This window comes from Helianthus annuus, chromosome 10 (assembly GCF_002127325.2).
Source record: "Helianthus annuus cultivar XRQ/B chromosome 10, HanXRQr2.0-SUNRISE, whole genome shotgun sequence".
In the NCBI taxonomy this organism is placed as follows: domain Eukaryota; kingdom Viridiplantae; phylum Streptophyta; class Magnoliopsida; order Asterales; family Asteraceae; genus Helianthus; species Helianthus annuus.
The window spans coordinates 169,081,265-169,107,238 of record NC_035442.2 but is presented as its reverse complement, the minus strand read 5'-3'; the positions used below and the strand labels follow the sequence as shown (position 1 = coordinate 169,107,238).

General features: G+C 35.8%; 4 protein-coding genes, 1 long non-coding RNA gene and 1 other non-coding gene across 9 annotated transcripts; 3 read left to right on the top strand and 3 right to left on the bottom strand.

Moving 5' to 3' along the window:
- Positions 1–272: 272 nt before the first annotated feature.
- LOC110886536 (inactive protein kinase SELMODRAFT_444075) lies at positions 273–5,656 on the top strand. Of its 4 annotated transcripts, none has more exons than XM_022134347.2 (11): positions 273–508; positions 1,150–1,463; positions 1,572–1,873; positions 2,010–2,164; positions 2,257–2,351; positions 2,432–3,453; positions 4,124–4,284; positions 4,372–4,448; positions 4,529–4,676; positions 4,837–4,986; positions 5,276–5,656. In XM_022134347.2, exons 3-11 carry the CDS (start codon positions 1,693–1,695, stop codon positions 5,474–5,476), a joined length of 2,190 nt encoding a protein of 729 aa, XP_021990039.1. In that variant the 5' UTR covers positions 273–508; positions 1,150–1,463; positions 1,572–1,692; the 3' UTR covers positions 5,477–5,656. The 4 variants fall into 4 exon arrangements, with proteins under 4 accessions (XP_021990039.1, XP_035834676.1, XP_021990036.1 ...); XM_035978783.1 differs by adding an exon at positions 633–787 and having other exon boundaries at positions 1,150–1,873; XM_022134344.2 differs by having other exon boundaries at positions 1,150–1,873.
- A 1,390-nt stretch (positions 5,657–7,046) lies between these two features.
- LOC110886537 (PRA1 family protein F3) lies at positions 7,047–8,100 on the bottom strand. The gene is made up of 2 exons (XM_022134350.2): positions 7,426–8,100; positions 7,047–7,320 (listed from the first exon to the last, which is right to left on the bottom strand). The coding sequence occupies exon 1, from the start codon at positions 7,987–7,989 to the stop codon at positions 7,429–7,431; it is 561 nt and encodes a 186-aa protein (XP_021990042.1). The 5' UTR covers positions 7,990–8,100; the 3' UTR covers positions 7,047–7,320; positions 7,426–7,428.
- Positions 8,101–12,563: 4,463 nt separating this feature from the next.
- On the bottom strand, positions 12,564–12,637 carry TRNAN-GUU. The gene has a single exon. It is a non-coding gene; the product is annotated as a tRNA-Asn (tRNA).
- Positions 12,638–14,706: 2,069 nt separating this feature from the next.
- LOC118482756 (leucine-rich repeat extensin-like protein 5) lies at positions 14,707–16,328 on the top strand. Its single transcript, XM_035978409.1, has 2 exons — positions 14,707–14,765; positions 15,974–16,328. The coding sequence occupies exons 1-2, from the start codon at positions 14,707–14,709 to the stop codon at positions 16,326–16,328; spliced, it is 414 nt and encodes a 137-aa protein (XP_035834302.1).
- Positions 16,329–18,723: 2,395 nt separating this feature from the next.
- Positions 18,724–23,405, top strand: LOC110886535 (phospholipase D alpha 4). The gene is made up of 4 exons (XM_022134343.2): positions 18,724–19,059; positions 19,364–19,924; positions 21,256–22,444; positions 22,823–23,405. The coding sequence occupies exons 1-4, from the start codon at positions 18,955–18,957 to the stop codon at positions 23,254–23,256; spliced, it is 2,289 nt and encodes a 762-aa protein (XP_021990035.1). The 5' UTR covers positions 18,724–18,954; the 3' UTR covers positions 23,257–23,405.
- On the bottom strand, positions 19,368–25,703 carry LOC110886539. The gene is made up of 5 exons (XR_002562863.2): positions 25,445–25,703; positions 24,324–24,702; positions 24,210–24,233; positions 23,714–24,044; positions 19,368–19,921 (listed from the first exon to the last, which is right to left on the bottom strand). It is a non-coding gene; the product is annotated as an uncharacterized LOC110886539 (long non-coding RNA).
- Positions 25,704–25,974: the final 271 nt, after the last annotated feature.

Genomic DNA, 25,974 nt, shown 5'->3' with positions numbered 1-25,974 from the left:
ATGATAATTAACTCTAATTAGTAAAAGGTATCATGTTCGGATTAACCAGATACGCTAAAAAAATCATATCAAACACGACCTGATTAACACAACACATTTTACGAGCTCTAATTTATAAATTCTTTACTACTCAAATATGCATTATAATAAGGATCCAAAATAACTACAATCCAGAACCTCAGGGGGCAAAAATAAAAAACCCAAATTTCAATAAGAAGTAGAATTCGGTGTGCATTTAATTAATCAAACTTTTTCATGTTTCTCGATAAGAGTAGGTTTTACTGAAAACGAAGAAAAAGAAGGTCAGTTCAGTAGATCTATCCAAAACCAAGGGCATTTCCGTCAACCAAAAATCACCAGCAAACACACAAGAAAACCGTGAAAGATGAAAAAAGATCACACACTCACACACACACTCATTTCACACACACAATAAGATAACCGTTTTCATGATTCCAATATCTCCAATTTCAGATTCCTGATTCTGATGATATACAGTTTCCAGACGGTAATAATCTTCATCTCTTTGTGATTACTGATTACTGTTTCGTTTTTTGAATTTTTGATTTGATGCTTTTTGTCGAGATTTCGCAACATTAATGGTAATTTTACGCTATTATTGTGTTTGACAGATGAATTCCATTATTGCATGCTTGTACGTTTGCTACGTTGAGTTATCTCTTCAACTATTTGCTGTCATTTGTTTGTATGCACCAACTATACGCTCAATTAAATCCGTAAATCGTGATGTACTGATGCATCTGTGAATCTGTGATTCGTTTAGCTGGTAATTGTAATCGAATATTATTATTATTATTATAATAATTCAATGATTCAGTTATTCGTGAATCGTGAGTTGACACTGGTGAGTCATGTTGTTTGATTGATGTAATTGATTTAACTGATTTAACTTAGTGTGTTTCTACTTATTTTGATGTTTTGAGGTAATTATTCCAACTGTTTTGAGCTTTAATTTTTAACCTAATAGTTGATTTATCAAAATAGGTTTGAAATTTTGAATAGATTTAACTGATCTAAGTGTGTTTGTAAGCTTGTCTGCACTTATTTTGATGTTTTGAGATATTTATTCTAATTAGGTTAAGGATTTGAGCTTTATTTTTGACCTAATTGTTGATTTTTTTATTGCAGGTTTAAAATATTGGATAGATCCGTTGTATTTTGAGAAGAAGCGGTTGAATCGGCTGAATTTGCTTAATTGAACATGTTCATGTGGTTTAAACAAGAGCAATGAAAATTGTGGTCAGGTTGCAGAGGTGTTAATTTTGGAGCTATTTGGTTAGAACGTTGCAGATGCGAAATATCCTTACTAAATTTGGTGAATACGAACGCTTCGGACTGTTTTGATTCCTTTACAGGGGGTACTACATTTTTAGAAACACCTTTAGTAGTGATAAGCTGGTGAAATTTCATCAGTCAAAAGGGTCTTTTCCCTGATTTTGGAGGTATTCAATTAAGCTTTTGTTACTGGACAGCTTGCACTTTTCTACTCATACGTCTTTGAAGAATCATATCCTTGTGGTGGGGACTGATTGACTCACACAATAATGCAGATTGGGTTTTCATGTACTTAAAGTTCCGTATATACCCGCTGTTCCTCTTTGTAGAAATGTTTTCGGGTCGGGTGTGTTAAAGTAGTGATATTTAAGAGTGGTGCTATTTTAATTGGGTTCAATGAGTAGAGACGAGAAGATGGTGAAGGTGGAAAAGGGATCAGATGCCGCTGAGAAAATAGTTGTTGCGGTGAAGGCATCTAAGGAAATCCCGAAGACCGCTTTGGTTTGGGCTTTGACTCATGTGGTTCAACCGGGGCATTGTATTACATTGCTTGTGGTCTTGCCTGCACAAAGTTCTGGTAACATAATTTCTTGTTTGTCACTTGCTTTTACGACCGATTTTTATTTTTTTTAACTCTGCAATTCTAGTTGCATATTTTTATGTTATAATTTTGGCTAATCAAGCAATAAGTTCTTTTTTTCTTCTTAATGTAGGTAGGAAACTATGGGGTTTTCCAAGATTCACCGGGGACTGCGCTAGTGGCCACAGAAAATCTTATATGGGAACAAGTTCAGAACAAAAAATCGATCTTACTGATTCCTGCTCTCAAATGATTCTTCAACTTCATGATGTTTATGATCCTAATAAGGTTTGTTTGTTTTTTCGGGGTTGTTTATTTCTTCTTATTTAGTTATGTTTTCGGTTAGTAATGTAAACCTCGTTGTGCTGATTATATTGCAGATAAACGTGAAGATTAAAATTGTTTCTGGATCGCCATGTGGAGCCGTAGCTGCAGAGGCTAAGAAAATTCAAGCTAGCTGGGTTGTATTGGATAAGTATGTTCAATTAAATTTATTATTTTTCTTTAATTTTTAAATTTAAATATCTTTCATTGAGCAAAATTCAACTTTTGCAGGAAGCTTAAACATGAACAAAAGCGATGTATGGAAGACTTGCAATGCAACATTGTGGTAATGAAAAAATCACAGCCGAAAGTTTTACGTCTAAATTTAGTTGGATCACCTAAGAAGAACCCTGAAGCCGATTGTCCACTGCCTTCAACAAATCAATCATCTGAAAAACAAACAAAAAACAAAAACTCATCTCTCGATTCCATTCGTGGGCCTGTTGTTACTCCAACAAGCAGCCCCGAAGTATTCACCGCAACCGAAGCCGGAACCTCATCAGTCTCAAGTTCTGATCCGGGTACTTCACCGTTTTTCATCCCGGTAACCAACAGTTTGTTAAAAAAGGATAAGTCATTAGCCGGAAAAGAAAGTCAGGATCTTAACGAGTCGAGTTCCGATTCCGAAAGTGAGCATTTATCGTCAACTTCATCTAGCTTACGGTTTCAACCATGGATGGTGGATATGATCACATCCAGCTGTCAATCATTTCAAATCAAGGAAGAAAGCTCACAACGTTTTACTTCGTTAGAAACTTCTAGATCACAAGACATGTTCCGGAGGTTATCTAAGCTTGATAGAGATAGCGAGCACGGAAGCCATAGAAGCGATGTGGATTTTAACGGTAATGTTCGAGAAGCGATAGCTTTCTCTAGAAACATACCGTCGGGCCCACCTCCTTTGTGCACGATATGTCAGCATAAGGCACCAATATTTGGAAAACCGCCAAGGTGGTTCAGTTACGCTGAGCTGGAGCTTGCCACTGGAGGATTCTCTCAAGCTAACTTCTTGGCTGAAGGAGGATTTGGGTCGGTACATAGAGGGATACTTCCGGATGGTCAGGTAGTTGCGGTCAAACAACATAAATTAGCAAGCTCTCAAGGGGATCAAGAATTCTGCTCGGAAGTTGAAGTGTTGAGCTGCGCTCAGCATCGGAATGTTGTTATGCTGATTGGATTTTGTATCGAAGACGGAAGGAGGCTGCTTGTTTATGAATATATATGCAACGGATCACTGGATTCACATCTTTATGGTAAATTTTTAACTACAAACCTAAGGTTAAGGGTGCTAAACGGGCCGTGTTCACGGGTTGGCCGGTCCAACCCGACCTGAACCCTAATATTTTAGACAAACCCAAACACGCCCCGAGCCCGAAAATTGTGTCATACATGTAAAAACCCGAACACGACCCGTTCAACCCGAAATTTTTAATTTTTTCCGCAAATTAATATATTAAAAATAAAATTTACTACAAAAACACAAATGTATATAATACAGTTACATTAAAATTATAAAATCTTATGTCAATTTCTCTTTTTCACTTATAATTATGGCATAAAATACACACCCAATTTATTTTATAACATAAAAATACTGTAAAAAATATATATACTATGATATAAATGGGTTAAACAGGTCAACCCGCCAACCCAACCCGTCTAGCTAAACGGGTTCGCAGGCTCAACCTGAAACTGACCCGAACCCGTTTAGACTAAACCCAAACCTGCGAATCTTGTGATAGGTTTGTGTTGGGTTTTCAGGTCGTGTCAGAAATTCACACGCCTACCTAAAGTCAAACAAAATTTCTCTCTAATGTTGTTCAGAAAGTTATGTTCAAATTTGTTATAATTAAGACTTTTTTTTAGGTTAAAGGGTGTATTACTTTTTGGTGACAGTAACCCTAATCTTTGTGATATTCGTAGGACGTCATCGAGATCCACTAGAATGGGCTGCACGACAAAAAATTGCGGTTGGAGCTGCTCGAGGCTTACGCTATCTTCACGAAGAATGCAGAGTTGGTTGCATTGTTCATCGTGACATGCGGCCAAACAACATCCTAATCACCCATGATTTTGAACCTCTGGTATATTCTTCTTTTTCTATACACAACCTTTGATATTAAATAAACTTAAACAGTAGGCTAAAAGATAATTTATATTGTTTATGCAAGGTAGGAGATTTTGGCCTAGCGAGATGGCAGCCTGATGGTGATACCGGAGAAGAAACAAGAGTAATAGGGACATTTGGGTTAGTCACTATAATGTGAATAATATGTGTAATATTATGAATAATATATGTAATTACAATGTGTTTTGTGGTTTAATTAGATACCTGGCTCCTGAGTATGCACAAAGTGGCCAGATTACCGAGAAAGCTGACGTGTATTCCTTCGGAGTTGTACTGGTAGAGCTTGTTACGGGACGAAAAGCAGTGGATCTTAACAGACCTAAAGGCCAACAATGCCTCACAGAATGGGTGAGTTTTAGGCAACAGTTAAAATTCATAAACTGATATCAAACCAGAGGTTAAATCTATCGGTCAACAATTTCAACACATTTATTTATCTATTGGTCAAATTGGGTAGACGGGTCAAAATGATTTCTGTTGTAAATTGGGTTCTCTAATATGCGAATAGGCACGACCATTGTTGGAAGAAGATGCCATTGACGAGTTAATCGACCCACGGTTAGGGAACGCTTATTCAGAACAAGAGGTTTATTGCATGTTACAAGCGGCTTCTCTATGCATTAAACGTGATCCACAGTTACGCCCGCGCATGTCACAGGTACTTCTTGGTTTTATTACTATACTACAACTTTTGTTTTACTACAACTTGTACAATTTAATCACCATTCTCACTTTTCTGTAGAGTTCTTCAAAACACAGTAAAAGCACTTTACGAATGAAATGACAAAGAAAAGCTAACTCATGTGAAAACTGATAGTCAGACCAAAAGTTACTCTTGTTTGTTTTTTAATACTTTTGGTCCTGCACGCCTTCTTTTTCTCAGAATTCTGTTCTACAACTTTGACCTGACTTTGACTTGAATATTTAACGATAATTTTGTTCGCAAGGTGTTACGCATACTAGAAGGGGACATGATGATGGATTCGAGTAACGATGTTGGGAACCGGAGTGGTAGGATTTACATGGATCGTCAACTGAGTCCAATGAGGGAGATGATGGATGGGTTGAGTAGCAAAGTTTCTGTGGACTCGATGCGGCATTGGCAAAGAGAAAAGACGAGAAGAACAACATGCGATGATCGAAGGTAATGATGCAAAAAACGTAGAGGTCCCAAGTACAGCGTGTCCAACCTTTTTGGTTCATCGTGTATGCTTTTGTCCTTGTACAGGACATGATTGGTTGGTGTTTTTGTAATCATTATCATTTTGAATGAAGAAACAGCTGCACAAAGTGTTGGTGAATATATTCTTTTCTTGATGTCTTATGCAGATTCAAGATCCTGACCATTTAAGCAATAATTACTAATCTAGCATAATCAGATTTTGTTAAAAAGTGCATTCATTGTATAATCTTTGAGAATTTTGGAGTTCCATGCAATGTTTTCATCACTAAAACCGTTCGCCTTATTGGCTAACTCCTCAAGACTGGTTTCCGTAACCAGATGTAGTCTTAAATAAATTAAATATTAAAAATCCATATTGGAATTGCGATGTTAATAACTTCAAGTAGTAATTGAATTAGCAAACGAGATTTTGAAAAAAGAAAGCTAAGGCAAAACCACGTTTCCTGTTCATCTCAGGTATCAAGAAACGATGTGGCACACTGCGGGAACGCTGCCCCGCCCCCTTATGCTGCCCCAATATGATACCGATTTGGTACCTTTGTCGGTACCATCCCTAGTCTTCTCTCTTCGCATCTCTCTTATTTAATTTATTCAAATTGATTAGGGATGAGAAAGATGTGCATTTTCATTACCGATTAGAGCTGTAAACGAATCGAACGAACACGAACAAAGCCTTGTTCGTGTTCGTTCGTTAAGGAAATAAATGTTTTCATAAACGGTTCATGAACATTTACCGAACGAGATTTTATGTTTGTGTTCGTTCATTAAGGAAATGAGAGTGTTCACGAACGGTTCACGGACACAAATGATATTGGCCAACGCGACGAAGGATAAAGGTGGATGACCCATATAGTAGCACTGGAACTTGAATAACGGAGGTTGATCGTATTTGTCGATGTAAATAATGAGAAAGGAAAACGAAATGTTACATAAACAAAGTGAAATAAGGTTTCCTAGTTTAATTGTTATGGTAATAAAATAAATAAAAGTTTACTAATATAAAAAGTATAGATAAAATATATAAAAATACAAAAATCTTTAATTAAAACACAAACATACAAACATAATCGAACGCATATAAAATGAACGAAAGTTCACCAACATAATTGAACGAACGAGACATCTGTTCATGTTCGTTCATTTAACTAATCGAACAAAATTTCTTGTTCATGTTCGTTCGTTTATTAAATGAACGAACATAAACGAACTTCCCGTCGAACGGTTCACGAACTGTTTGCTGAATGTTCGGTTCATTTAGCACCCTATTACCGATTGGTACCTTTGTCGCCACCATCCCTAGTCTTCTCTCTTTGCATCTCTCTCATTTAATTTATTCAAAATTGATTAGGGATGAGAAAGATGTACATTTTCATGGTTTAAGGATGGGATTGAGAAGTGGTGGTCATTCCCTCCATCATTATATCATTATAACCGGACTATTCATCGAACTGGACTTAACTATTCAAATAAGGACGGTTCAAAAGTAACAAAAATGGTTCATCATGTGCAAGTTTGATTGTGATCTATATAACCAGTCAAATCTAGAATTCGATTCCATTCAAATCAAATTCCAATTTTTTCAATCCAATTCCAATGCTGGTCAACTCTAGGTCTAATAACAAACACCTTCCCTCACCCTTTAACAATCAACACAAGTAACCAGTAGTCCAGTAAACAGGAAATCAACAAACACAAATCAACAATTGATATTAAACCAGAATGTTCAAATAAATACAGCAAAATAACTTTCTTTGCATCACGAATATAACCTCATATACGCCACGCCTCGCATAGATACATAACCAATTCCTGTTAAACATAAATTCAAACAAACACATTGAATCAATAACAATAACCATAACCACAACTGAACCGCTAAAACCATAAACTAACAAAGAAAAACCACCAATTTACCTTCTACGAAGAAGCAACCAAATAACCACCCGCTTCAACTCCATCTTCATCCAAAAACAAGTCATCCGTCCGCCTCAAAACCGCATGAACCACAACAACCACCAGCCCTATCAACATCGCAACGAGTATATTCACCGTAGCGCCAGTCAACAAAAGCAAAACAACCGTCACAACAAACAAAACCGTCATCACAACACGATCATCAACCACACGGTGAAATATCATCAGCGGCTCATCACGAAGAAAGTACAGAAACAACCACGCCGCCATCAACACAACGAACACGATCAACGAGATCGGATGCCATAACAAGCTTAAAAACAGTATTATTAGCACGATTATCGCGTAGTTCATGCGGAAGTAGGCGGTGTTGGTTTTGATTCGAGAATAGGAGTCGGAGATGTTGTGAGGGAAGTTGATTGATGCGAGATTCAACATTTCTTTCCATGGACGACGAGTGCCGAGGCCGGTTTGGATACGGTGTTTTGCGCGGGAAAGGTATTCGATATTAGTGGTGGTGGTGGTGCCGCCGGAGGAGGTTGGAATGGTGCCGTATGTGGTCATTGGTGGTGGCGGAGATGCGGTGGTGAGGGTTTTAGATATTATTTTAGGGCGGTGGAAAAGGGGTGGGTGTATGTAGAGGATGTGAGGATGGCACGTGATGGAACTGATTTAGGCGAATGAGATGTTAAATGTTGGATATTTTATTTAATATTTAATTTAATGTATTTTTTTAAATTAAATTATAATATCTAGAATCACCTCGAGTTATACCAGCTGTGGGTTAACTAGATAAATGTAATTTAAACAAGATATAAGATTATTAAAGAGGTTAAGATTGATAAATGTAATTTAGACAAGAGAAGATTATGTGTAGCGGTTTAATTAAAAAGTAAAAAAGGTTTCAGTTTCTGTCATGCAAGTAACGAAACTTTCACTAACAAAACCACTTAAGAACATGAGTAATGGTGAGGCATGTGAAATGTCTCTTTGCACCATGTTTCGTTCATGTCATCAAGGTCATTTCGCCATTTCACTAGGTAAAATGGTGTAGTGGTTCATCCACCTTCATTATTTACTATACCAACCCATACACATTTTCTCTCTCTCATCAAAAGTGAAAACTAAAAACAAACCATTGTTTCTCTCGTTCTGTCTTTCACGCGTGACCAGAACCACGAGGCCCGGCCAAAATCCCCCATTCACGAGGTTTGGGGGGGGGGGGTGTATAACTCGTGAACGCTCGTGGTTGGGTGGACGCAAGTCCACTACGGAAGGTCTAAAGTGTGTAGTGATTTAATGTCTATTTTCTTGAAATCATCACCATGCCTCTCTCCATGGCGTCCATGTTTCGGTGTTTTAACGCCCTTCTATGTTGAGGTATATGTGAACGTTAACCCAATACACTCAGCGTAACAATCAAGTTAAGTTGTAAGTGGAGTTCATTACATGTTTGGTATTTTTTAAATGTTGTCGATTTTGTAAAGTGTAACACCATTGATTTTTTATGCTGTTTGTTAAACTATAACACTAACACTGTTGATTATTATTACTAAGGAATGTTAGAAAATAAGTTAGATACATATTAGATAACAGTTTTTATCTTTGTATTCTAAATTATCATATTTTATGTTGAAACTTGAAACTGTTTGCCGATTATTACTATTGTTTATCATTGTTAATTTGGTCATTATCTTTGTCTTTATGTTAGTTAGCTATTCTATTGTTATCTTTATCTATAAAACAGTTACAGGTAATTCATCATTATCTTGTAACACGTTCTTACTTATGTGGTGAAACCCTTTGAATTAATATATACGAAAACACTTGTGCCTACGTGACATAACATCACTTTTAGTTCAATTGTTACACATAACCTTAGGCGCTAAAATTTTAGGTGTTATCTATACTATATAATAAAAGAAACCCGTTTTGGGACACTTGTCATTCTCTCATTTAATTAATTAAAATTATTAATAATACTAATAATAATAATATTTAATCTAAATTAATACAAATTCTTATTATTAATAATATTTAATCAAATCAAAAATCTAATCTAATACAAATTTTTATTATCAATAATATTTAATCAAAGCTAATAAGAATTCATACGAATTCTAAAGTTGATATTAACTTTCAAATAATTTAAAAAAGAATCTACCTAACATCAAAAAATATCACGTATGTATTGAATTATGTCAACTCAATTTGTTAATGATCACGAAATCAGATGAGTTATTTGTGTAGGAAAACTTTGATGGGGTTAAATGAAATACATCAGGCATAGTGGATGTGGATGTGGATGTATGATCATGACATCAAATAAATTAAATATATACATGATTTCTTGATAAGGGTAGTGGGTGTGGGCGTGGCAAGGGGCGTTGTTGGCCCTTTAACGTTGTGTACATCACCCCGGGTTAGCGTTTTGGTGGGTGTTGCCTGTTTGGCATGGCAATAGTGCTTAGCGTGGAACGCTGGCCTGGGGTTACGTGTTTCTATTATCTTTATCATTTAGTACGATTAATCGATTTATCATCAAACAACCTCCCCACCTATTCAATCATATGATTTTTCAATCTTATATTAACTAAATAAATAAAGATTAACATTCAATCTTATCCTACTTTAAATATAAAAAAATCCGTTAGTTCAGATTAATATTCAATCTTATCATACTTTAAATATAAAAAATCCGTTAATTTTTTTAAATATTTTTTTTATTATTTGATATATTAAATCATATTTATTCAACCGATGTAATACATGGGGGTTTTTAAAAATATAAATTTTTTTATTATTTGGTAAACAATATTACATTTATTCAACCCGTGTAATACAATGGTTTTAAAGATATAATTTTTTTATTATTTGGTATATAATATTACATTTATTTATCCCGTACAATACATATGGTTTTTATAGATATAACTTATTTTGTTATTTAATATATAAAATTACATTTCTTCAACTCGTGCAATAAAGGAGGCTTTTAAAAAGATAATGTTTTATTATTTGGTATGTAAAATTCATTTATTCAACCCGTGTAATACGCGGGGTTATAACCTAGTATTATGACAAAGGAAACTCAGAAAAATGGTATTAAATTTTGTTTCGCTTTAGGCCTGAAAAAGGAACAACTCTGATGTTAGTATAATTTGCGTTGCTTCAAAAGTTTAAGCTAAATAATTTAAATAACTTTTTTCTTTATTAAAAAAAAAAGAAGAGGAAAATAAGATCATGCACATGACGCGAAGCTAAACACCAAAAACGTGAGATGCATGTTACATGTTAAGATCAAGGACATCATCATTTACTAGACCACGAATACCAAAGAGAAAATTCGTAAGGTTCTAGCAACGGATCTAAGAACTTTTTTCACTGGATTCATTTTGGTAGATTCTCACGAATTCTCATTATTTTTTTTCCAAATCATAAGAGGTTCTCACTAATTTTCTCCATTTATTTCAAACCAAATGGGTTCATGAGAACCCATAAAAGTGACTTAAATCCGCCCCTAAAGGTTCCAACCCTAGAAAAAAAGGAACTATTTGATCAAATATCAGATGCATACGTGTTATGCATGTAATAAACAAATTAAGCAAGTTAAACCCATTAAACGCTTTTAGTCGTGCCATTATCATATCGACCCATTTATAACCCGAACATATTTACCTCAAATAGTACCGTATTTACTGGTCTATCTTAAACCTTATCCATTTAAAAGTCTATTAGAATTTATTTTATTGATCAATCCAGCCCGTCGTCTATTAATTTACCAAAGAATTTGAAACAACTCAACGAATATAATATTAATATTACAATTTACAAACATAAAATAATAATATTATTATCTTGAAAAGAACTCCTATAGATAATTTAAGATGAATCACCTGTCTACACTCCATATTTCGTGGATCAGATGATCTCTACAAGCTACGCAAGAAGCATACTTTATCAATTTGTTTAAAGATTTGAACAAGTGTTATTCATTACATTTTGGTCGGTTTAGTTGGTTTTGACAAAAAAAAAAATGATAACTACGGCTTTGAGAACATAAATCAAAACCGGCTAGAATGACGATTTAAATGGTTTGGTTTTTGACGATTTGAGCTCATTTTTCTTTTCTTCAAAATCAATGTCATTAGTTTGTATAAATTCTTTTAAATGACAAAAGATGGTTTATAAGTTATATTACATATACATCTATTTATAATAATCAACAGAGAAAAATACCCGGATAGTCCCTGTTGTTTGGGGGTTAGTTTTTGTTGTTAAGTGGGTGTGAAATTACAACTTTTGCAATTCGCACCCACCTAACACCAAAAACTAACATTCATCCGTGCCAGGGACTATGCGGGAACGAAATTATAAAAGTTGGGGACTATAACTATAATTTTAGAAAGTTAGTGACTATAGCTGTGACAGGTATGATTTATATTGTTTTCCTTCATGCACAAACAGAACTGAACCAACAGGAAGAAGCTCTTGTATTCGCTAGTGCATGTTACAGTTTGGTGGGTGTATTTGGAGTAGCGGGAACAATATGGTTTTGAATTGGAAGGAAACGAACTTTGAAGGGGTTAAACAGGCAGTAGGGCATTTACTAGCTAAGCTCTTGGTGCCCCCTTTTCTTGAAACCATGATCATCTCCAACTTCATTAGCTCCTTCACGCTCGTTAAGGCCATTTGTTATGCAATAACGCCCATGCCATGTGGCATGGGCGGTCGGCGTAAAATATTGGATTTTTTAAGAGTCCGACCCCTACTAATTTAGATTTTAAGAATCTACCACCAATAAGTTTTCGTTCAAGCTCCGTCATCAGGTCATGTATAGAATATAAAAGCTCCGTTAAATATATCTGGAAAGTTTATTGACAAATTCATATGACCAATTAAAAGGTTGTTTTTCTTTATAATCTTTATCATAAGGGTGCATTATAAATCGAATGCTTAAATATTCTTTTTTTTTTTAAATGGTTAACTAAAGTAAGTGTTAAAAGTATACTAAATAACAAGAATACTTGCAAATCATGACCTTGACAAATACAAGTTCGATATTCAAAGTAAAAAAAATGGATAACAGAGACTTATGTTAATGTCTTGTATTTAATTTGAAATAAATTAAAAAAGAACGCTAGAAGGAGGGCTTGAACCTCCGACCTTGTGGTTAACAGCCACACGCTCTAACCAACTGAGCTATTCCAGCTACTTGTTTTTATTTCTAATATATAGAATATTAACACATATCTCCATTATTGGCGCTCACTAATCTATACTATATAATAAAAGAAACCATATTTTGGAAACATGGCGCTCTATGAGGCGTTCTTAATTATTTTTCTAAATATTTATTATGGAAATTCAATTATTGATAATATTAAATTTAAAATTTAAAATTTAAAATTTAAAATTTAAAATTTAAAATTTGTAGAAGAGATTTTAATGATAAAAACAAAGATAACCGATAATAATATATTCATTATTATAATCATATATTAGTTACTAAAATCTAAAAAAATATAATAGTGTTTTAAATATTTATAAAAATAAAGATTTTATTTGATTGGTAGTTTGAGTAAATTGCCATTTTAGTCCCAAAGTTTTTGTCCAAATTGTTATTTTAGTCCAAATAGTTTTTTTTTCTCCTCTGGGTCCCTGACTTTTCTTTTTTCTTGTCATTTGGATCACATTGTCTAACTTAGTCTAGAAAGCAGGTTATAATCAAGGGTATTTTTGGCATTAAACTATTATGAGGTTTATAAATTATGTTGTAAACTACCCCTGGTTATCACTACACAACAGTTATGCCAAAAATACCCTTGGTTATAACCAGATTTTTAGACTGAGTTAGCCAATGCGATCAAAATGGCAAGAAAATGGAAAAGTCAGGGACCGGGAGGAAAAAAAAAACTATTTTGACTAAAATGGCAATTTGAAACAAACCTCAGGGACTAAAATGACAATTTACTATTGGTAGTTGTAATTGTTTTTATATTTTGATGATAAGAACAAGGATAACTTATAATCACATATTAAAATGAAAATATTTATTTTAATCAACTGTTTCGTTAAAAGGATTTATTCAAACATCTAGAACATATATATTTTTTATACATGTGGTATATTTAGAATCATACTTCTAATAAAGGATCTCATTATCACGTTTTACACTCCAATGAAATAATAATATTAAATCCTAATATCCAGCTTATCTCTTGTATATTTAACATTTTTTGCTAAAATATTTCTTTTATTTTTTTCTCTGCTAATTATCCAACTTCAGGTAATACGTAAGTTTCTAACCTAATAATAAATAAAAAAACAAAGTAAAATGTTATAAACCATGTAATACACAACTCTCTAACCTAATAAAAAATAAAGTGAGATGTTACAATAAGTAAATAGTACCTCAAAGTTCATTTCGTTAGAAAACACATCTTGATGACTAAAAGTGTTAACGAATACATTATTCGTGTAAGACATGTGTTTATTCAAATTGTGCAATACACGAGTTTTTAAAAGATGTAACTATTTTATTACTTAGTATATAAAATTATATTTATTCAACCCGTGTAATACACGGGGTTCTAACCTAGTTTTACATAAACAAAAGTTTATCAAATAATTAACTAAATAATGAAATACCACATTCTGATATGCGTTTATATTATGCAAAAATTTATCAAATAATTAACTAAATAATGAAATACCATATTGATGAAACAGTGGTTAACCGAGAGGGGTTAATTCACTGGTCTCGTCAAGTAGGGTTAATCTCTTCTTTCTGAGGATCGCTGGCTAGATCGTCCGCTGGTTGATCTCCTGTACAAGGAAACAAACCGTGACTCGTAACAAGGAGGATGGGGTGGGGGGTGCTCCTTGTTACCACTCTCCGGCGTGAGAATCAGTAATTTGCTTGTGAAGCAAAGTGTGATAGTGGTGGTGGTGGTGGTGGTGGTGGTGGTGGTGGTGGTGGTGGTGGTGGTGGTGGCGGCGGCGGCGGCAGACTAACGACGTGCCGCCCTTATGCAGGTGTGTCAGACTTGTCGGTTTTTGGAGGTGAAGCCACGTCCTACTACGGTGTCAGTCTGTTGCTTACGTATGGGCCGACAGACGACTGTCATTGGTGCCACTTGCACTGTAGTGTCAGTCCCACTTGCCTCGTGGGCAGGATGCGGTGCCGCGCCGCATCGCTGCTTGCGGTAACTACTGTTGTTCCCGCATTCTCACTTTGGCGAAGACTGTGGGATGCGGTGCCAAGCCGCATCGTCACTTATGGTGACTGTTGCTGTTGTCCAGATCCCTTGTCATGACGAGAATGTTCATAGGATGCGGTGCTAGGCCGCATCGTTATGCGTACACCCGTTTTCATACACAAGGTAAGTCTTCCTATCGCTTGACCGATTGGATTCGACTGTTGTGTTCGCGCGTGCCCGCACGGACACAAATAAATTCTTGATGGTGGGGGTTTTTTATAAGGGTAATACTCACTCACGGTCATGCTGACGCGAGATCTGGGACCATACCCCTTTACATATTCTGATATGTGTTTTTGAAATAAACAAAAAACATAGAACATTATTTCAAGCATTCTAATATCATGTTTTTGAATAACTACAATTTTGAAGTATACAAGCCTCAAACTTAACCTCGATCAATGTGGGTCACGTATTGCTACATGTGGCTCGTATAGCCAGTTGTCTATATATGTAACCACATGTTGGGTCATAACTTAAAAAGCCTTTAATCTGTGCAAGAGCCAATAATTAGGTGCCAAAAATAGCATAGCAATCCAAACATGAAGTGTTTAGACCTCTGGATAAACTTCCCTACTGGCCCACAACAAAAAGAGGACGTATTATTATTATGATTAGAGTAAATTATTTTTTTAGTTGTTTTAATGGTTTTGACCACTTCAGTCTAAAATCAAAAAAGTTTAACGTCCTGAGTTTCTAACCACTCATTTTATAATATTTTGAGTCCAACTTTTTAAACTTATACTTTTGATTTTGGACTCAAGTAATTAAAATCACTAAAACATAGGGACTCAAAACGTTATAAAATGAATAGTTAGAGACTCAGGACATTAAACTTTTTTATTTTGGACTCTAAGTGATTAAAATCACTAAAACACAGGAACTTAAAAAGTAATTTACTCTTCATTGTTTATAATAAAATTAATATAAACTATACATCCATTTATATTTCATGATATGTGGATATATACATATAATATTAACAAACAATTGAAATCCAAGCTTAAATTCACAAACAACCAAGGATAAATTACCTTTTGAGTTCTTGTCTTTTAAGGGTTTTAACTATTTGAGTCCAAAATCAAAATATTTAACATCCTGAGTTCCTATAGCCACTTTTCTTAACCATTTGAGTCCAATTTTCTAACACTGTTAGAATTATTTTGTTAAAATTTGCTAAATGACCAAATTACCCCTATAATTAAAAAATAAATAAAAAAACTAATTTATTTGTATTTGTCTCTTTCTCTTTCTTATAATCTCTCTCATTTATCTTTCTCAACCAGATCTTCACTTCTTCATCTTTCATTCTCCCTCCGTTTCTTTAAACCTAAACCACCTCCACCGTCAACACCACCGTCGCCATTGCACCTCCACCGTCACCACCACCACTACACCGTCACCACCACCATTACATCTCTACCATCACCACCCACTATTACATCTCCACCGCCACCACCCACCATTACACCTCCACTGTCACCACCCACAACTGCTGCACCTCCACCGTCACTACCACACCACCACCATTACACTTTCACTGTCACCACAACACCCCCACCACCACCGCTGCACCTCCACCGGTCACCACCACACCACCTCCTTCATCAACACCGCCGCACTTCATCAACGCCGGAATAATGTTAATGTTTGCTGATTCGGGGGACGATGTTCATCAACGCCGCCACACATCATTCGCCGGAACCCTAGTCGTATACGTCACGTCATCAACGCTGCCACACATTGATGTTGTTGCAGGTTCGATTCACGGTGATGTTTGCTGATTTGGGGTTCGATTCTACGTCACTATTTTCAAGAAGTTGTTGCAGGTTCGATTCTCTCTCACACACACATAAGGATGTTAATGTTTGCTGATTTTGGGGACTATGTTATATGCTAATCTGTTACAGAAAGCTAGGGTTTAAAATGCAGGTGGAATTGAATGTGATTTGGGATGATTTCATGTCAATATGTTATTTGGGAATTGAATGTGGTTTTGAGGGTTCGGATCATGATGGTGGTTCGAAGATGGTTCCGATGCGGCATTTTAATGGTGGTGTTGTGTAGTGAGGACAGTTCACGATAGTGGTGGCAGGTGTGGTGGTGAAGGTGCGGTGGTGATGGTGAAGGTGAAGCGTAGGTGTGTGTGTGTGAGAGAGAATGGTGTGGAAAGATGAGAGAGAGAGAAAGTGTGTGTAGGTGTGTGTGCTAGTGTGTGTGTTTTATTAGATATATGTAATTATATATATATATATATATATATATATAGACTTGTTCCTTGTATTTATGTGCATATAAGACTTGTACTTTGTGTGTAAATGACCAAATTACCCTCATAGTTATCAGACTTGGTGGATGGAGTCAGAAATTGGACTCAAATGGTTAAGAAAAGTGGCTATAGGGACTCAGGGCGTTAAACATTTTGATTTTGGACTCAAGTGGTTTAAACCCTAAAACACTCAAAAAGTAATTTACCCAACAACCAAATAACTCATTGGTAATCCGTAATCCCATTCTGTTGCATATATAATGGCGGACCCATAAATTATTTTCTGATGGTACAAACGAAAGGTTTAACTAAAATTTTAAGGGGTGCAATCGGAATTTTGCCTTATAAAATACACTTAATTTTTTTTTTTTTCAATTGATGCGCCCGTCCACCCAACCTCTACCTAGATTCGCCCCTGCACATAAAACAAAAATTATGCTTTGGATATACTTAGGTTAGAATATGTCACGTCTAAGCCATTTATATTATTAATAAAATAGATTATAAAATAAAAAAGTCGTGCAAATAATTAATGTTTCAAACCTTACGGGGCAAGATTGACAGGTATGTTGTCAAGGTCACAAACATTATAAACACACATGTATGAATCAATTATGTTTTAAATCTTGTAAAATTTAAAAAGAAAATATTATAATTTCTTTTATTACAAATACGTTTGATTGTTTGTTTATATGTATAACGTAGTACACACGTGTAGGTAACTGTGTACATCTAACAAACAGAAACATTTTGTTCAGAAATTTAGATAAATCTAGATTTGTTTCTTTTGTCATTGAAATAATCTAATGTTTTATAATCATCCAAAATAATAGCTACACGTATCCACGTATCCATGTAGTTCTACTTAATATTGTTTTGTTATTAAACGGCCTATGGGTGTGTATATATATATAGTGTAAAATCAATTAGAAATGAGTCTTAACATATAAAATGTCTTTAACGTAAAGAGTAATTATAATTACTCTACTACTGTAAAATCATGATTTTTCTTTACATTTTGCAATTAAATATCATTCTTAACAAGCACGGAAAAATTCTCAAAAACAAGAACTTTCCTTCGCTTCTTACGTTAAGGGCATTTTGTATGTTAAGACGCTTTTGTGTTTGATTTTTACACAATATCCTATATATATATACACGCCCGTAGGCCGTTATTAAACGAAACAATATTAAGTAGAACTACATCGATACTTGTAACTATTATTTGAGGTAATTATAATTGCTCTACAAAATTACATAATTACTCTACTAGTGTAAAATTATGATTTTTTTTGGATTCCGCGACTAAAATACGTGCTTAATAAGATGGAAAAAAAATTCAAAAAAGAACCCTCTTTCACTTTTCACATTAAGGGTATTTTGTATGTTAAAACTCATTTGTACAATAACTTATCCATGTATATGTTTTTTTTTTTTTTTTTTGGGGGGGGGGGGGGATATTCCACGGTCCTTCCAACCGCCGGAGTGTGACACTCCGCAGGTTAGCTTAGTCCCATAGCCACTTGGGGGTTAATACCCTATACCGAGTCGATCCGTTTCCCCATGGAAGAGGTGGGAGGCTGGTGACCTTCCCTGGAGTCGAATCCGGGTCTCTGGGGAGAGAAAGGGTGAGACTGGCCAACTGGGACACCCCAATTGGTTATGTATATGTTTTTTTCTTTCCAGTATTACTTAAACATTAGATAACATTGTTATATGTTTGATCTAAACTTTGAATCAAATCAAATATAAGATAAATAAACCCAAACCACCATTAATAAAAAGGATTGTGTTTTGGTGGTGTCACTTTAAATAAACACAAGAAGCTATAATTCAAGGAAAAGCAAACAAAGTAGGCTTAAAGGTTGCCTCTAAGCTTCAAACTATAGACTTGTATAAGTTTTCTATAACTGTAGCTCTACTCAAAATGCATATTTGCTTTCATACTTTCTTCCATAACTTACATAACCTCTTTTCTATAAAGATTTGTTTGATTGTATGCAAGTCACACAAACAATGGAAGGAAAACCAATGTTTCTTCATGGAACACTTGAAGCTACAATCTTCCATGCCACACCTTATTCACCGCCGTTTCTACTCAATGTACGTATCGTTTTGCAAATTTAGCTCGTACTCATGTTTGGTTATAGTTTTATTGCGGTTTTTGTCATTACGACTCATATACTTTTGCATAAGAAAATTCGGATTTTGTTTGATCACCAAATATTAGTTCTAATAAAATTGGCCTAATGGGTCAAAAAGGCGAAACAAATTAAAAACCGCGCAAAGCATATTTGTAGTTCATAAAACCTCCTAAATCAATTTATTTAAAATTTTAGATTATTAGCGGAATAACATAATTTAGTAATCATATTTGGCTTAATGACGGTGACTTTGGCTTTTACAGTGCATAAATCCAACGGGAGCACCTGCATACGTTAGCATCAAAATCGATAACAAAAAGATAGCATCAACTAGTCATGAAAGTGAGCGCGTTTGGAACCAAACATTACGCGTTCTTTGTGCTCATCCTATAAACGCAACATTAACGATCACCCTCAAGACAAAATGTTCAATCCTCGGGAAAGTCAACATTCAAGCTCATCAGTTGTTAGAAAAGTCAAACCTGATTGACGGTTTGTTTCCAGTGTGCATGGAAAACGGGAAGCCACATCCACAACTGAAAATTAGATTCATGTTATGGTTCAAACCCGCACAACTTGAACCAAGTTGGCGAAAAATAATCGACAACAGCAGATTCAATGGGCTGAGAGATGCTACATTTCCACAAAGGACTAACTGCAGTGTTACACTGTATCAAGATTCTCATCACTGTCCTATGTTTCAACCGCCGTTGGATGTTTGTGGGTCACCAAGAAACCTTTGGGAGGATGTTTTCGTAGCCATTGAAGGTGCCAAACATTTGATTTATATTGCAGGGTGGTCGTTCAATCCTCACCTGATTCTGGTAAGCAGACGGAAAACCTTGTTAAAACTATATTGGTAAAATATTAGATAACGTAAGATGGGCCGTGGGCGGGCCAATCATATTACATATGGGTCATAAAAGCCGGGCCAGGTTAATTTGCCCAGCAAAAATGTTAATTTTAGGAGTGTGTGGGTCGGTTTTGATCAAAAACCATAACCATAACCGTGACGTCAGTTTTGGATAATTATAACCATAACCGATCGGTTATGGCGGTTTCGCTGAATCGGTTTTGATGGTTATAGTGAGTCGGTTATGGGTCGGCTAACCGTGAATTTATGTCTAGCTAAAAATAACTCAATTTTTTTGACCATGAAATAAATTGTTATTACACTTTTGTATACATTAATGTATTGCATAGAATTAAAATATACATATAATCTATAACACTTAACACCGTCTACCGACTATTCAAACAAAACAATATGATATAAACAATAAATTCAAACAAACATTTAACCAAAGTGATATGATATAACCCATAAATTAAAACAAACGTTTAACCAAAAACATCAAATATTGAAAAATGGTGAAAAGTCCAAAATCCAACAAAGATTTTACTACATGTTGGTTCGGTTCGGTTATGGTGGGTATGGAAACATTGGTAACCATAACCGACCCGCTACTTTCGGTTTTCAAAAAACAATTAACCGAACCACCGGTTTTTGATTTGGTTCGGTTTTTTTGGTTTGATTTTGTCGGTTAATTCGGTGTTTTGCACACCCCTAATTATGATAAAGAAAAAAATACAACATTAAATACTTGTAAGTTTTAACGAACTTCTTCATGTTTTTATTATATTTATCATCTTAGAGTGAATTTCAGGGATTGTCCTTTATCTTTATACCCATTTTCAGGCGTTGTCCTTTATGTTCAAAATTGACGAGTTTTGTCCTTTATGTTTTCATATCATACACGTTTTGTCCTTTAGGCCTAACCCAGTTAGTTTTTTCAGTTAAATTTGGTCATGTGCTTTGCACATTAGGGTATTTTTGTCAATTCAAAGGTTGCAGAAGCTTTGAGCTGTAAATCTGCCGTTGAACTTACCTTTGAATTGACCAAAATGCCCTCATGTGCAAAGCATATGACCAAATTTAACTGAAAAAACTAACTGGGTTAGGCCTAAAGGACAAAACTCGTCAATTTTAAACATAAAGGACAACGCCTGAAAGTGGGTATAAAGATAAAGGACAGTCCTTGAAATTCACTCATTATCTTATTTGACCTGTTAGTGATAAAAGTCATAAAAACAACATAAATCAACGTGTAATAGAAACTCTAATAAAAACATAGAAATATAACGTACTACACAGGTGCGGGATTTGGAAACAAATATTCCACATGCAAGAGGAATAAAGCTCGGTGAACTGCTGAAACGAAAAGCAGAGGAAGGTGTAGCAGTAAGAATCATGATCTGGGATGATGAAACTTCACTACCAGTAATAAAAAACAAAGGAGTAATGGGAACCGATGACGAAAACGCCCTCGCATTCTTCAAAAACACAAAAGTAGTATGCAAACTGAGCCCTAGATTAAACCACAATTTCCCAACAATGTTCACCCACCATCAAAAAACCATCACAGTTGACACACGCGCACAAACATCTTCAAGCAAACGCGAAATCATTAGCTTTATCGGGGGCATTGATCTATGCAACGGCCGATATGATACAGAACAACACTCGCTGTTTAGAACGCTAAATACCGAACCACAAGTGAATGATTTCTACCAAACGAGTATACCCGGAGCGAGCTTTCGTAAAGGCGGGCCGAGAGAACCATGGCATGATTCGCATGCGTGCGTTATCGGAGAAGCTGCACGCGATATAATGCGCAATTTTGAGCAACGATGGGAGAAACAATTTGATCCGTCTTTACTAGTTCGTGTTAACAAAATAACAGATCTTCAACATGACTACTCGATTACCGAAACTGAACGGAATTGGAATGTTCAAGTTTTCAGGTCGATTGACCATGTGTCGGTTCCTGTCAACGGTAACCTTCGCGTTGAACGAAGTATACACGAAGCATATGTAGAAGCAATTAGGCGAGCCGAGAGGTTTATATACATTGAGAATCAATATTTCATTGGGGGGTGTCACTTATGGGAAAAGGATCGACATGCAGGATGTTGGAATTTGATTCCGATCGAGATTGCACTTAAGATCGCAAGTAAAATCAAAGCAAAAGAGCGGTTTGCAGTGTATATCGTAATACCCATGTGGCCAGAAGGCGGTCCCGAGAGTGAATCTGTACAAGATATACTGCATTGGACACACGAAACGATGAAGATGATGTATGGTTTGATAGGAGAAGCCGTAAGAGATAGTGGTGAAAATTGGCATCCGAAAGACTATTTGAATTTCTTTTGTCTTGCTAACAGGGAAGATGAAAACGGAGGAGAGTATGTCCCTCTGTATTCACCTCATTACGGAACACAATACTGGAACGCTCAAAAACATCGAAGATTCATGATATATGTACACTCCAAACTCATGATCGGTAATCACTAACCATAAAACTTTTATATCCTTAATTACCTATGCAGTTAATATCGGTCGTTATCGGTCCCCATGTAAAATACCGGTGTCAAATAGCGGTCAGAATATCGGTACCGATATTATTGGTGATATTGGACCGATATATCACCGATTTTCCCCGATACCAGTACCTTTTTTCTTAGTTCTACGATTCGTCTTTCTTCTTATTGCTGCTATTCGTGTTTTAAAATTACCGATATCCCACCGCGATAACCGATATCTCAAATATCGGTCCTTGACCCGTATCCGATTTGTTACCACGTTACTGCATAGTTAATTACATCAACTGTTGTCATAATCTAAGATTTTTATTGTCGTCTTGTTGCTTAAATATTTTCAGTGGACGACGCTTACATGTTAATAGGATCAGCAAACATAAACCAGCGATCCATGGATGGGCAACGCGACACAGAGATTGCAATAGGATGCTACCAATCACTTGAAAGCGATAGACAGACGAATAAACGAGATATTCATGGTTATCGTATGTCATTATGGTATGAACATACCGGACAAACCGAAGAGGTTTTTCAAGATCCCGAGAGTTTGAAATGTGTGGTGATGATGCGTCAACTTGGGGAGCAGATGTGGCAGATTTATTCGGGTGATGAGGTCATAGACATGGAGGGTGTACATCTTGTCGGTTACCCTGTTCATGTAACGCAAGAAGGGAAGGTTGAGGACCGGGTGGACGGACGTGTCCACTTTCCCGACACGAAAGCACAAATAAAGGGAAAACGATGTAAAGTTCTACCGCCGATCTTTACTACATAAGCAAAATGTATTGCTGCATCAAGAGATTCTGTACATATCTTGAGAATACCACAGGAGTTGCATCTCTATATAACACAAGTTTCTATCTATATAAAAATGTATGTATATTTATGTTTCGTTTTCAATTGAAGCTCACAAATTTCAATAAATACTCGTCTCCTTCTCATAGATGAGTTAGTCAAGCACTCGAGCAAACTGAGCAGACACTCATATGTTGTTTGAGTGAAGATTAAATAAAGGGAAATCGACCCTAGAGTGTACAATAACTTTCCAGAAAGACAACAGAGAGCTATATGTCCAACTCCTATAATGAGCAAACACCTAGTATAAACGTTAATCGAAGTACGTCAAGTGTAATGTGTATTTGTATCCATTAGCTCAAGATATATGACTTGTACTTAAGTAACAATTTTACCCACGAAACTGAGAGAGTACTTGTCTAGCATAAAGTACGTACCAGAACTCAGCCCACATCAAACGCCATGTCAGCCTTTATTCAAGCTAGCCACCAGCACACCTCTTATCCGATGGTGGCAAGGATGTCAACTATACAGCATTATCAGATAAAGATATACGCTGAAGATCGCACCAAAATAAGATATACGGGACTGCAAAACGATTGTCTGAACTGCTGCAGACAGATCAACATGAGATGGCGTACTCTTTATGAACAAGCCTTAACAATGTGACGATCACCGCTGATTTTCGTCTTCAAAAGTTTCCCATATAAACTGGTTAATAGTTTCTCCGTTATAAACTTGAACCATATACCCTTGTTAGCAGCACCCCTGATGAACAACGAAGATACTTCAATCCAGCAATTTTAAGTATTAAATCAACCCGAACTGACCCGGTCCAGTGGTCCACTCAGCCCGTTCTTATAAAAGATTCATTTTGACCCAAAACAACCACTATAGACTAAGTATAAGTTCGAACAATATAGCAAGTAATACCTGGTTTCATCCCATATGAGCCACCTATATAACCAGATATCAAAGAATCATGAAAAGATATCATTGATACTAGACTAAAAAAAACAGAAACGATAATAGAACTAAAAACTCAACTAATATGAGATAGTCAGATATGCATAGGAGATGAACATAAACTCGCGACAAGAAAATAGGATAAGCTTCTAGTTTCAGACGGTTTTCAATAAGCTTCCTTGAGTGCATTTCATTTTGTTCTTGAATGTCAGCAATTGCAATATTCATTCGCCTACGTTCCTTTTTGGCGTCACCCAAATCTCGTTGTCGAGCAACTCGGTCTTCAGCTTACCTCTTATTTTCACCCAAAAGCCTGCGGAATTCATGACGTTGGAATTCAAGTTCTTCCTCCAGCATGGCAGGATGAGGTGGCATAGGTCGAGAAATAGGGGCCGGTGATGGAGGCACTCCTGGGAGATACCCGTGTTGGTTTTCATATCCATGCCATCTTAAGTTGACCCTAAGGGAATGGACAAAACATCTTATCAAGTAGAGCTAGTATATATACTTTATGCACTAATTTAGTATAAGATCAACAAAAAGATAACATGTCAATATTCTCAATGACATGATCGTGTCACGATGGCTTACTATATCTGCCAAAATACTTATAATACGAAGTCAATGCCATTCAACTCGTATCATTTGTTTTAAGAGTGCGGTGACTGAAAAACTATGCAGTCAATAGCGTGCTATAGCGGTGCTCCTATAGCGCTTAGCAGACATACAAACCCATAGCGGTCCAAATAGCGGTCCCGATGAAACATAGCCTCTGATGAAACATTCTTAATTGAAACTATAGCCTCAAACATCTAAATCTTCAGAAAACACTACACCGAACACGCGTCCTCTTCGCACGTTTGTCAGATTGGATCATGCCAGTCATAACATTAACTTATACTATAACACAATATCTATCTATCTATACGTTTCTTTTCCAATTAGTTGACTTATGTACGATCTCTCATTCAATTCTCTCCCTCTAATCAAATCCTAAACAAAACACATTCATTCCAGCTATAACTACAGTTCAAATATCTTACAACACCAGAGCAATCTGATCATTCAAACAGTCAATGTGACGAAAAGTGCATCAATAAATCGACTACAAAACCCTAGTATTGGAAAAACAGCAATACTTGCGTAAAAATTAGGGGATTTTTCTGTAGAAACATATGGAGAATCAGTTATGCAACACGTACCTTGATTGTATGAAGAAATTAGGATGAACTTTGCGGTTTTGTAACTTTTGTTAATGTGAATTCATCCTCTATGTTCTGTTGACTCCTCAAGTGTCATCAGACTGTGCCCCTGTGCGCGCGGAAACTAGATGAAATCAGTATACACTTCCCCTCATCAAGGTTAATCGAACCTGCATCCTCACTAGGGAGGTTAGATCGTTCAAGTATTGTCCTTTTATCTGTATACCCATTTTACAGGCGTTTGACCATCAGACCAACATCTCATGAAAGACTTGAGCCGTGACTAGAGGTGCACAATTTTTAGTGAATTTCAAGGATTGTCCTTTATCTTTATACTCATTTACAGGCGCTGCCCTTTATGTTCAAAATTGACGTGTTTTGTCCTTTATGTTTTCGTATCATACACGTTTTGTCCTTTAGACCTAACCCAGTTAGTTTTTTAAGTTAAATTTGGTCATATGTTTTGCACATAAGGGCATTTTTGTCAATTCAAAGGTAAGTTCAACGGCAGATTTACAGCTCAAAGTTTC

What these genes read in the sequence shown, in the direction of transcription:
- LOC110886536 (XM_022134347.2), top strand. Translation starts at nt 1,693, where the DNA reads ATGAGTAGAGACGAGAAGATGGTGAAGGTGGAAAAGGGATCAGATGCC. An exon ending in CCCATGATTTTGAACCTCTG is followed by an intron (nt 4,285 to 4,371) that starts GTATATTCTTCT and finishes TGTTTATGCAAG; the next exon opens with GTAGGAGATTTTGGCCTAGC. An exon ending in TACGCCCGCGCATGTCACAG is followed by an intron (nt 4,987 to 5,275) that starts GTACTTCTTGGT and finishes TTTGTTCGCAAG; the next exon opens with GTGTTACGCATACTAGAAGG.
- LOC110886537 (XM_022134350.2), bottom strand. Translation starts at nt 7,989, where the DNA reads ATGACCACATACGGCACCATTCCAACCTCCTCCGGCGGCACCACCACC.
- LOC118482756 (XM_035978409.1), top strand. Translation starts at nt 14,707, where the DNA reads ATGGTGACTGTTGCTGTTGTCCAGATCCCTTGTCATGACGAGAATGTT. An exon ending in GAGAATGTTCATAGGATGCG is followed by an intron (nt 14,766 to 15,973) that starts GTGCTAGGCCGC and finishes TTTCTCAACCAG; the next exon opens with ATCTTCACTTCTTCATCTTT.
- LOC110886535 (XM_022134343.2), top strand. Translation starts at nt 18,955, where the DNA reads ATGCAAGTCACACAAACAATGGAAGGAAAACCAATGTTTCTTCATGGA. An exon ending in CACCGCCGTTTCTACTCAAT is followed by an intron (nt 19,060 to 19,363) that starts GTACGTATCGTT and finishes TGGCTTTTACAG; the next exon opens with TGCATAAATCCAACGGGAGC. An exon ending in ACACTCCAAACTCATGATCG is followed by an intron (nt 22,445 to 22,822) that starts GTAATCACTAAC and finishes AAATATTTTCAG; the next exon opens with TGGACGACGCTTACATGTTA.